This window comes from Dermacentor variabilis, chromosome 2, assembly GCF_050947875.1.
Source record: "Dermacentor variabilis isolate Ectoservices chromosome 2, ASM5094787v1, whole genome shotgun sequence".
NCBI classification, from domain to species: Eukaryota; Metazoa; Arthropoda; class Arachnida; order Ixodida; family Ixodidae; genus Dermacentor; species Dermacentor variabilis.
In genome coordinates, this window is record NC_134569.1 from 186,924,981 (window position 1) to 186,937,630 (window position 12,650).

The window sequence follows — 12,650 nt, forward strand, 5'->3', positions numbered from 1 at the left end:
GCTTGCTACCGCCCGTTCGCCTTTGAACCGAAGTGAAATGGGAGCGTCCAAGAATTTCAATGCACGACCAGTATTTAGTGTCAGTTTATTTCTCGTAACAACATGAAGTTCCATTTACAGGCCCGCGGTTAAAACCATTATTTAACGGTGTCATGCTGTCATGCAAGAAAGAGAGTGGGCGACAGTAGCGTTAAGGAAAAAAGGCTTATTTTCCAATACTAGAACTGATTAAAAAAACACTGAACAATAACCTGACAGATTTACTTCAAATGCACACTGAAGAACGAAAAGGGAGTCCTCACAAACACTGTGAGGACTCTCACACTACAATACACTGACTACAAACAATACAAACAAATCCTTGAACCAAACAACCTGTCTGAAGCTGGTCTGCATTACGAAAGCGTTTTGAGCTTTCTTTGCTGTTTCTTTTTTGACAGTTCAGTGTTTAAGAGGTCTGTCTTCATTTGGACATAATTTTTAAGCAATGTGTTCGCTGCTGCGCACAGTATATTTTGATAGACATCATCAGGATGATGACCTTGAGAACAGATATCGAATCCTTCATCGTCCATTACTTCTTGTGTCAAACTAATCAGCAATTCCCTTTGATGTCTGGAAGCATGAAACTGCACAACATTTTCTTGTGTAGTCAATTTCTCAAGAACTAGTTGTATTCGCAGCACGGCATCTATGACTACAGGCCTCGGGAACTTCAAACCACCCCGGGAGAGGTTCTCAATTATTATGTTGCGATCCAGCTCCATTTCTTTTTCCTGTGCGGTAAGGTTTTCTGCACAAGCTGTGCAAGGAATCTTTTTTAGAGCTGCATGTGCACAAAATCCTGCTATGTATGTAATAGCTGGCAAGCTCGACTCCTTGCTTTTAATGTCTTCTTCTGTTATTTTTATCTTGTAGTCTTCTATGAGGCGGCTGGCATCTAATGTTTTGCTGCTAGATTTCCACATGTCTCTCATTTCAGGGAAGATAAGCGAGTCTTGCAGCCTTAGCTTCGCTTCCGCCTCATATATTTGCTGTATGGAGACATGATAGTTTGTCCCACAAAGGCGACGGTATCTTCCAAACCTTTCTTCGAGGCTGTCAGTTTGGAATTTGCCAAGCAAGACATACTCTAAGTGAAGCTCGTCAATGCAATAGCGGCAGACCTCAATTAGGGAATAAGTTGTGAGCCTGAGTGCAGCACGCGTATCAGTTGTCAGAGCACCGGTGTCCATTTTCACCTCTTTCCATACATCTAACCAGCTGACAAAAGAACTCAGGAACTGCACTTGCACACCATACAAGCTCGTCACTGGTTCTTGATAGGGACATCTTAGCCGACGGCCTTTCTGAGGCGTTTTTACGTTGACAATGTGCCACCACTTTAGTATCACACTGATAAAGTCTGCCGTTCCTTCAGCATAGGACAGGCCAAGTTTTCCTCCAAGTGACTTCAGGGCTTCAATAACGAATGGATTGAGAACTTTCAGTGCTAGTTTTACGTTCTGTCTTTCTATGTTGGATGGGTGGAGAGCTTTGTATGTAAGCCCATAGCCAAACTTTGATAGGCTTTTTCTTTCAAATTCATGTATGTCACGGAGTGCCTTAAAAGAAGCTCCATTAATGCGAACTAATGATGATGCACTTGAAAACTCCGGATAGAAAATGCATGTTCCAGGACTTTTCTGATTAAGCCAATTGTTTCTCACACATTTTAATAAATGAACAGGATCCACTACATAAAATAGGGGCCTAGATTTGTCAGCAGGGTGAGGGTAAACAATATCCAACCTGTTATGCGGCGAAAACATGGACATCACTTTTCTGTTTATTGCATTGTTGTCTGTTATGACAGCAATAACTGTGAGTCCTGCCTTCTCAAGCTCCAAGATAACTTTTTTGAGGACATCGTGCAACTGCCTTGCTTCGATACTAAAAACAGGCAAGATATGTGCAACATCCTTGTGCCCTGATAGCAAACTCTGAATCATGAAAACATGAACAGTTTTTGCTGCATCAGAACAGTTTGCTGCTGTGCCAGTCAATGAGCCACCTTTGTAATTAAAGTACTGCGTCAAGTGAATTTCGTCCATCATGAGAATGACGACTTTTTCATGTTGCTTTAGATGATTTGTCCTTCTTTTGATGTAGTTCAAGAAATGTTCATCTGTCTGTTCGTGCGCAGGACTAGCACGATACTCGCCACAAATCCTCATCACTGTAGAAGGGTGTGGCAAAGTTATTTTGCTAGTACTGCGGACGAACCTATAGTCATGTGGGGAAATGGTATAAAGGATGCTTGAAAATATCATAAGCTCTGCTGGATACCTCAAAGCACTTTTATCCTTAAGGAGCAAGCGCAACTGTTCCGTTAAAAATTTAACTGTCTCTAACTGTTCTTGTGGCAAAAGATCCTCGTTCGCAATGTCATCGAGAAGTGAGCACACTAGCTGAAAAGACGCTTTCACTTTTTCATCTGCGTGACATATAGATGGTGCTTTGAACATTTTTACACTTTCTAACACAGACTCAAGAGTGCGCATATCATCTAGCTTGCTAGGCATAGTTACATCATCAGAAGAGAGTTTTGCCTTCCTCCAGAAGGCCGTAACCATCATAAGGTGACTCACTATAACAGAGCGCTCCACCTCTAGTTCTCCTGAGTCACCTGCAATGTGCACAAAAAACACAGCGTCTTGAACAGTCTTCACCATCCAGAAATCGCACAACTGTACATCTGGAAGCCGTGAAAGCAGATCATTATAGGACGCCAGCTTGTTCCTGTGCTCTTCTTCAGCATGTGCTGCCAGTGATAACTGCATGGCTTCATCCAGATGGGATGCTTCAAGGCGCCTTCGCTTGTCTTCCGGTGCATCACGCACTGGAGCAAAGTGTGATAGGTTGGCAGGGCTATTGGGGAAAATGGTTGGCACAGCCTCTTGTGTCAGACGTGTAAGTCCCATTGGTGCTTCCACTGTCCTCCCATCAGAAGCTGTAGAGCTAGAGGTGGCCTTGAGAAACTCTGGCTTGAAATGTAGCTCGCAAACCTTCACAGCAAAAGAAAATATGAATTATTAAGATTTGGGTTCGTTCACCATCTCCACCGGCATTTTTGTTTTCATATATAACGCGCCGTATAGATTCGTCAGCAAATAGTAGCCAAGAAGGGCCGTGCCGATTGTAAGATCAGAGGTTCAGCATCAATAAGCACTCCAGACGAGTACAGAAGGCACAAGTGACTCGCCAAAACATTAAATACGAAATTCCAATATTTCTACCAGAAATGCAAACAGAAGCCAACTCTATTTCATTAATATGCCACTAGCTCAACTCGATTTCAGCCCGAAGCTAGCAGGCAGCACAGGAACCAAAGGAAATCTTTTTCACCATTTGTACACAGTAAACAAAATATCTCCGTAAAAAATGAATTGATTCAAGAAACGATAGACATTGCTTTAAAACTTGGCGCCTACGGAAGAGAACATGTGGATGTACTACATACCTTGGGATCGCGTAAGGTGCCGATGTCGACGTCGTCACGACGGATAGCTCTCACCCACTGCTTTCTGCGGGCAGCGTCACGCGGCAACGAAAAGAGTCTAACTTTAGGACCCTTATCGTAATTTCCGCGGCAGTTGGGTACACAGCATCGACCCATCGCTGCTTTCGACGCACGCAGAAACCTTGGAGACCTTCGTACCACACCGCAGGCTTAGGCCTAACGCACTGATTCCAGCTTGGTCGTCGGCTTTACGAGCAGTGTCAACGTTGTTTGGAAACTTCCCCACACCACCACTTCACTTAAAAGACTATTCGTGCAGTCTGCACGCGATGTGCTGCACTATGATCACAAAACAGTTCAAGAAATACAACATCCAAGCGTAAGCGTGCACATGCGGCGGTCAACAAAGGTAGAAAGAAAAAAAAACGCGCTGTTGACCGTCAGTGCCACCTGTCGGAAAGCCGAGAAAGCTAGGCCCGCTTCGGCTAGGGCCAAGTGTAGTGACGTCACAGCCCCGAAAGACGGGAGTGCGGAGGCCTTGAAAATTCTAGATGGCGCTGGCTCGGGTGGCTTGTCGGGTGCAATCATTTTCTGTAAGTCGGCGATGGTACAACTTGCCGACTGCGATGGTAGAGGAGGATCGGCTGAATTGTCGTCTACTGCAATAGATGCTACTTATTGATCCTCGAATGAGCAAAGCTGGGTCAGAGACATCCCCCATGGCAACAGTTGTGTCGTCAAGCCAAAATTGACCACTGGCAGGGAGACGCAATTCGCCGTAATAGATAAAAAATTGGAGGACGCTTAAGCTTCGCCTTCAAGAGTGGAACGCGATAGCGTTCCCGTCGACCCGCCAAGGGGTATTGGGCTACGGCGCAGCGACTACGCGCCCCGCATCGGACGCGGTGAGCGTCGAGCAACGCAGCATTCGGCGCGACAACGAAATGTGCGCCTGAGCAAGCGACGCACGCCTGAGCCTTAGAAACAGCTCGTTTCTAAGGCAACACCGCGTTCACTAGAGGCGCTTTTGTACCTCTTTGAAGCATCGAACTCGTGGCTCAGTTTTTTTTTTCTTTATTGCCGGTCGTTGGCCCGGATAAAAATTTCACATTCACAAATAATCAAAAGGCACACTCACAATATGTTGAAAACAACCGCAGAACTTGCGCGGCTGCGCTTGTGCTAAAATTCCCTTATCGCCAATAATAATTCCACTCGTGGCAACCACTCTGGGATGCACTCCAGCAACTTTTGTTCCTCTACAAAGTTCCGTATGCTTTCTTTGAAATACTGGCGAGCCGCTCTTGCATCGAGATCGGCATGCCTTACCGCAATTCTACATTTCCAAATGCTATGCAGGGCCATAAGCATGATCCCATCGAATGGGGTACCATCATCACTTTCTATTGGCAAGTAGCGAATCCCATACGCATCTAGGGGGAAATCCTTTTTGATTGTGCGCTGGAGCACATCCCAGAGGAAAACGGCATCCCAACAATGCAGAAAAACATGTTCAATTGTCTCCTCCTGCCTGCAAATTGTACAATGAGTGCCCCAAGGAACAAAGAAACCTCTTTCAGCCAGCCACGGTTTGACGGTCAGCGTTCCGGAGTGCAATTCAAAAAAGAACGTCTTAGCGCCTGACGGTACTAGCATCGCCTTAACGCGCTTCAGAACATTGTGCCCATGGCTAGCTCTGTAGAGAGACCGATATAAAGGCACGGGAAGAACAACATCACACAGGTCCCTGTACAGTTTTTTCCGGTTAACGTCACTCAAATATTGAAGTGAAAAACGCGCTGACAAAAACCTGCATGAAGCCACAACTTCACGTAGAAAACCATAAACAGCCCCTGGCAAACTGCCCGCTGAGACAACCATTTCGGGCAAGTGCTTGCCCAGGCGAAGTTGGCAGACAGTGTATAAAAACGGGTTTTTTGCATCCCTGAAGAAAAAAAAACGATTGACTACCTGTCTCAAAAACAAATGTGACAATCCAAGTCCTCCATTTCGAACTCGAAGAAACAAATTGGTGCGACTTGATCTCTCCCAAGACGATGCCCACACAAACACTGCGAACACCCGGTGAATTTTTTGGATGTTTACCCTTGAGCAATGCAAGACTTGGAGGATGTACCAAAGTTTGCTGACTAAAAATATGTTGCAAATTGTGGCTCTGGAAAACATAGACCAATTCCAGCCATTCCATTTGTTTACTGTGTCCCGCAGCTTATCCACTTCACTCCTCCAGTACGACTCACTGTCTTTGTAGCACTGAAGGGGAACACCCAAGTATTTCACCGGAGTCGTAACGAAACTCATGTTGGCAAAAGTGTCTGGGGTCGCCCGCCAATCCCCGTGCCAGAATCCCAGGCACTTACCCCAGTTTACCGCGCTGCCGCTCACAGCACAAAAACTTTTAACACATTTGACAGCCTGTGTTATACTGTCCAAATCAGTGCAGAACACAGCAATATCGTGTGCATAAGCCAACAGGCGGACTTCGACCTCGTGCAGTTTAAACCCGCGGACACAGTCATTCTCCATGACACTCAAACAAAACGACTCTATATACAAGCAAAACAACAGGGGCGAGAGAGGGCAGCCCTGACGCACCGACCGCTTAACTTGGATTCGCGCTCCCACCACCTTGTTGACAATGAGCCGCGTCGAGCAGTCCCGGTACGCCATGGCAACCCCCTCTCTAATTATTCTACCCAAATTCACATAATCTAGAATGCACAAAAGTATGTCATGAGGCACCCGGTCAAACGCTTTCTCGAGATCAATTTGGAGCATTGCCACTCGTGCACCCATGGCATCGCAACATTCGAGGATACTGCGTGCTACGTGTATGTTTGAGAAGATAGTTCGGCCTTTAATGCCACACGTTTGATGCGGCCCCACAAGATTCGCAATGACAGTCTGATACCTCTTTGCTAAGATTTTCATCATTATCTTATAGTCTCCGTTAGTGAGACAAAAAAAAAAATAGTGGCTCAGTGGTAACGTCTCCGTCTCACACTCCGGAGGCCCTGGTTCGATTCCCACCAAGCCCATCTCGGAACTTGCTTTTTTTATGAAGTGCCTGCCGTGATTTATCGCTCACGGCCAACGCCACGGACGCCGACACCGACACCGACGACACCGGCTTTTCTGCGACACGAGCTCCTTAACGCTATCGCGTTAAAACTGTATGAGGTACTGTATCCCGTGTGTAAGGAGGACGTCTTGCATAGGAGCCGCGATGTAGTGACCGTCGGGCACTGGTGGGGATGACACTAAGTCAACGTAAGTCAGTGCCGAAGGCGGCAAGCGAAAGAAGTCGACGGAACTGAGGCGACTGGGGTGTGGTTCAGCGGGATCCAAAACAGGCAGGTCAAGGCGGGGAGAGTACTGGCGTAACAATCAATCAGAGCAGAATGTGCGGAGAGGAAGTCTAAGCCACGGATGTTGTCGTGGGGACAGCGGGCGATGACTGTGAATAGCACGATTGTTGAGCGATCGGTGAAGGAGACGCAGGCGGTACACATACCAATTACTGGCGCTGTTCCGCCATCGGCGGCACAGACAACAGGCGTCGTGGTGGGCGTGATTATTTTCTTCAGGTGGTTACGAAGGTCAGCGCTCATTACCGACAAACGCGCCCCAGTGTCTGTAAGAGCAGATACATAAACACCGTCGACTTGCACGTCAAGAAGGTCCAGATGAGTGGGCAATGTCAGTAGAGAATTTGGCGGCGTATAGTGCAATGCAGCGTGACCTCGAGGCGCTGCATCATCTATTTTTCCGACTGGGAGCAGCGTGCGAAGGGAGTCGGCGTAAAGGAGCGACGGGGCTGGGGAGAGCGAGATTGCCGTCGTTGGGGCGAAGGTGAACGTGAATAGGGGCGGTTCGGCGCAGGAGAATCAGTGGCGGCATTATTGGAGCGTGGAGCATAGGGACGAGAAGGGCCACCTGAAGGGCGAGTACTAGTAGGCAGTATAAGCAGACCGGGTCGGGAAAACCTAGCGACTGCGACAGTGCCGAGAAATATGCCCGATTCGATGGCAGTGAAAACAAATAGGCTTGTCGTCAGCAGTGCGCCATTCAGATGGGTTGAGGAAACGTGGTGGGTAAGAAGATGCGGGACGGGGCGGAATCGAAGAAGCCGGGTGTGTATCATGGCGATGAGCCGAGCAGATGGAGTGAAGACCTGTGTTTTCGAACTCCTGGCGGACAACTGCCTGAATCAGGGAAATCGTGACTGCAGGTGCGTTAGTGGGGCTGAAATCGAAGGCAGCCGGATAGGCGACCTCAATCTCACGCCGGACGATCCTGATAATATCGCCAGTGTTGTTGGGGCGAGGAGCCTCGGCACAGGAAGATGTCACTGGGGTGTTGGGCAAAGGGGCAAACTGCTAGTCGATACGTCGGCTGTTAGCGAGATCCAGGCGGCGGCCGTCTCCTATAACTGCATCCACCGTCGCGACGTTGTTGAATACGAGCAAGTTGAAGGCGTCATCGGCGATGCCTTTGAGGATGTGGGATACCTTGTCTGACTCAGCCATGTGTGTGTCAACTTTGCGGCACAGAGCCAAGACGTCCTGAATGTACGTGACGTAGGGCTCTGTTGACGACTGCACACGGCCGGAAAGCGCCTTCTGTGCGGCAAGTTGGTGACCGTAGGGGTTGCCGAAGAAGTCTCGGAGCTTTTGCTTGAGCGAATCCCAACCGGTGAGATCATCTTCGTGAATCCGAAACCAAACTCGAGGTGTGCCACTGAGGTAAAAGACTACGTTGCCGAGCATGATTGTAGGGTCCCACCGGTTATTGCGGCTGACGTGGTCGTACAGGCTGATCCAGTCCTCGACGTCTACCCCACCTTTATCCGAGAATACGCCAGGATCACGAGGAGCAGGGAGAGTGATGCAGGTCGTCGAAGTGGCAGCAGGTGTCGGAGGCGGCTGAGTCGAGTTGTCATCGCCGGGAGCCATGAAGGAAGGCTCGACGTACCGTCCACTGCGAAGCTCCGCGACCAGGTACAGGGAACATCAATCTCCACCAGATATGTTACGTAAGAAGACGCAGATGAAAAGCTATATACAAGCATATGTACAACGTAATGCACTGCACTTGGCCAAGAGGCAACAGCCCGCGCAAGCCTCCAATCGTCGTTGTAGTCTTCTTATTGCTCGCCTCTTCGTCATCGGAAATACTATACCGTAGCAATATTTTATGCCTTATATATATATATATATATATATATACATATATATATACACATATATATATATATATATATATATATATATATATATATATATATATATATATATATATATATATATATGTGAGTGAGTGAGTGAATAGAAAAACTTTTTTGCAAGTCCGGTGAGGACGTGAACTTGTCGCGCACCCGGCTAGTCCCACGTCGGGACCTGCAGGTCCAGCCGACCAGCCCGGTCGCGGGCACTGCAGACAGCCAGGATTTGTTTTTCTAGAGCGGGGCTACGCAGAAACGAGTCCCACTCCTCCTTGGCGAACTTGGGGTATGTCGACCCGCACTCCGAGAGCATGTGCGCTAGAGTGGAGGTCTGCCCGCAGGATGGGCGGGCGTCGTCGCGATACGCGTTTGTCATTTCGAGATTAACGTCTTCGTCCTGCAATTTAGAGCTCCATCTTCATGGCACCTATACGACACGCACTGTCCGGAATAGACTTGCTTGAGCTTCGTTTGCTCTTTGTTTGCGTAACCGCGATTTAGAGAGCAATTGTACAACTGCGTAGGGTTGGAACAGCTGAAATTTTGTACGCATTTGTGTCGCGGTCAGGGTACCTGCTGCACATTATGGCCGGCCGCGCTGCTGAATTTTAATACACCTGTCCTGAGGGCTGCTATATTTTTAGTGCCAAATGGTTCCATGCGCATTTCTTGGAATAAAGAAACTGTTGGGCGACTTGTTAGACTTCTGCTTACTTACACGCTATCGGATGCTAGTATGGTGGCGACATCAAGTGAAGTTTATTCCTGCGCTGCCTTTGACGAGCGCAACGTTTGCGCCGGCTTAATTGCTCGTTCGGACGTGGTCGTATTTTGTTTAGTACTTAACAGTGAAACCTTTTCTTGGTTGACTGTTTCTTTCACGCCTTCGTAGTGGTAACCGTGTCGCTTAAACTGCGATACGTGTGTCGTTGGCGTTTTGTTTGCGTAAGCGCGATTGCCAAAGTAATCGTAAGACTGCGTACGTTCGGAATAATAGAACTTTGTTGGCGTTTGGATCGCGATCAGAGAATTTGCTGCTCCTGACGGCCAGTCGCGCTGCTGAATTTAACCACGTGTGTATTGAAGGCAGGCATTGTTTTTGGCTAGCAGTGTCGTGCACGTTGTAATAATGAAACCTTTGGGCGACTTGTTAGACTTCTGCTAGTAACCCCCCCCCCCCCCCCCCCTAGATGCATGCTAGTATGGTGTTAAGGCCAACTTCACGTTTCAGGTCTGTAACGACGAAACGTGTGCGCTGATTAGCTCGTTCGCGAGTGGTTGAATTATTTTTTTTATTTCTCAAAATTTGTCACAGTTGACTATGCCGCGCGCTCATAGTGCTTAATCGTGTCGCTTAAGCTTCGTCTGCCATAGCCGTTTTGTTTGCGTAACGATCGCGAGAGCAGTCGTAATAATTGCGTAGGGATGTATTAACTGAATTTTCTTTATTTTTCTATTCAGTACTCTGAACGTCACGTTGGGCGTTACAAAGAGGAGTGAGACTGCATGCCGTAAATGGAAATTGTGGTTTGGAAGTGTGATGGAACGGCTTGTCACTGTCGTTGGAATGAAGGAATAAGCGGGTGTGTTTGTACGTGAACTTGGGACGTAGAACACAGATGTAGGCATCTGTATCAGTATCGGAGCAGTTATTGCACGTGATAGTTGATCGGCTGGCCGCACTGCTAAATTGAAAACGCTTATCGTTATGACTGGTAAAGTCGTATCAAACACTGTCATGCACATTTTTCGAAATAATGAAACCTTTGGGCGACTTGTTGTGCTGCTGCCTATTTGCATGTGGTCCAATGCATTCTATTATGATGGTAGTAACATGAAGCTTGGATCTCGGCTTCATGTAAAGATCGAAACATTTACTCTACTTAGACTATAGCTCGTTCGCACTAGGTCGTATTGTTTAGTATCGGTAATGGGGAGCGTTTGTCGATCATTGTTGGCTGCTAAATTTGTGTCCCGCGCCCGCCCTCACTGATTAACCGTGCCACTTGAGCTTCGTCGGCCGTTGGAGTTTTCTTTGCGTGACCGCGACTGCGAGAGCGATCATAAAACGGTGTACGGTCGACGTAACATTTTTGGGCACTTGTATCGCGATCGCAGTACTTGTTGCACGTGATGGTTAGCCGCCAGCGCCACTGAATTTTCTCACGCGTTTTTGTCATACAATGCCGTGCAGGTTCGTTTCTGGGAATAACAAAACTGTTGGGCGACTTCGTGTGAACTACTGCTCATTTAGACGTTATCGGGTGCACGCTAGTATGATTGTGAGGTCAAGCTTACGTCTCGGCAGCCTGTTATGATCGAAACGTCTACGCTACTTATTAGACTATTGATCGTTTGCACGCTGTCATATATTCATTAATGGGGTTAGTTAAATTTCTGTCACGCGACTTCGCTAGTTCAGCGTGTGCTTAAGCTTCGTCTGTTGTTTGAGTCTCCCTTGCGTAACCATGCGATTGCGGAGTAATCGCAAAAAAAACAAAATGTATGGTTTGTATAACTAAACTTCTGCAGGTATATTTGTATCGCGATCCGAGCGCTTTCTGCACGTGATGGTTGGCTGGCCAAGGTGCTAAATTCTCACGTTACTTCTAGGCCGGTATGCTGCTCGTGCCAAAGAATGACGCGTCCACTTGCCTTTCTGGAGACAATGAAACATTTGGGTGATTGTGAAAATGCTGCTTATTTACACGTTCTCGGGTGCATGCTAGTATGATAGTGAGGTCAAGCTTACGTCTCAGCTGTCTGTAACGATCGAAACTTTTACGCTCATTAGACTATCGTTCCTTCGCAGTTGTCGTATCTTCAGTAATGGAGTCCCGGCCACGGCGCCCGCATTTTGATGGAGGCGAAATGCGAAAACACCCGTGTACTTAGATTTAGGTGCACCTTATGATCCCTAGGTGGGCCAAATTATTTCGCAGTCCCCCACTATGTTGTGTCTGATAATCAGCTCGTATTTCCGAGGCGTAAAACCCAATAATTTATTTTTTAGTAAGGGAGAACGTTTGTCTCTGTTGACTGTTAATTTAAATTTCTGTCAGGTGATTTACCGTGTCGTTTAAGCTTCGTCCACCGTTTGAGTTTTCTTTGCGTCACCGCGATTGCAATTGGCTTTAGATGGGGTTTAGATTGGTTTGAGAAGGGGACTCTCCACACAGGACGCAATGCTCCTCCTGAAAAGATCCATATTCGACAACGAGACGCGGGACGTACGAGGTATCATTGCACTCGACCTCGCTAAGGCCTTTGATAAGGTGGCTCACGAACACATCTTGAACGAAATTTCCAATCTCTACCTGGGGCGGAAATTCTTTAATTTCATTCTCTCGTTCCTATCGGAAAAGAAAGCTTTCCTTCGACTGGGCACTATCTCGGGCTGTCCTTACGAACTGGGCAACTGCGGAACCCCTCAGGGCTCGGTCCTATACCCACTACTATTTAATATCGCCTTGCACAAACTCTCCGAAAGGCTGGCCGCACTCCCTAAAATAGGCCACGCAATCTATGCAGACGATTTTACAATCTGGTCTCCGGAGGGATCTCTGACCGATCTAGAGCAATCTCTCCAGGCGGCCATAGCTGTAACGGAAGAATTTCTTACCGAATTCAGAATTCCTACTCTGCAGACAGTCGAGGCAGGGCGTTAGGAACCTCGAGCCTCTGGAAGCGCTGCCAGTCAAAATTACAACACGAGAAGGGCACCCCATCTCGAGGGTGAACTCCATAAAAATTTTAGGACCTTTAATCAACGCCAAAGGGTGTAATGCAGAAGCTCTAAACAAGCTAGGCGCGCAAGCGAAAAATATACTAAGGCTCATCATTAGAATCGCAAGCAAAAGGTGGGGGGACTCAAGGAGGACAACCTACTCAGGGTCTTCCAAG

At 47.6% G+C, this 12,650-nt stretch overlaps 1 protein-coding gene across 1 annotated transcript; it reads right to left on the reverse strand.

Annotated features, from left to right (window-relative positions):
* Positions 1-320: 320 nt before the first annotated feature.
* LOC142571106 (uncharacterized) lies at positions 321-1,442 on the reverse strand. Its single transcript, XM_075679395.1, has one exon. The coding sequence runs from the start codon at positions 1,233-1,235 to the stop codon at positions 396-398; it is 840 nt and encodes a 279-aa protein (XP_075535510.1). The 5' UTR covers positions 1,236-1,442; the 3' UTR covers positions 321-395.
* Between the last annotated feature and the right edge of the window lie 11,208 nt (positions 1,443-12,650).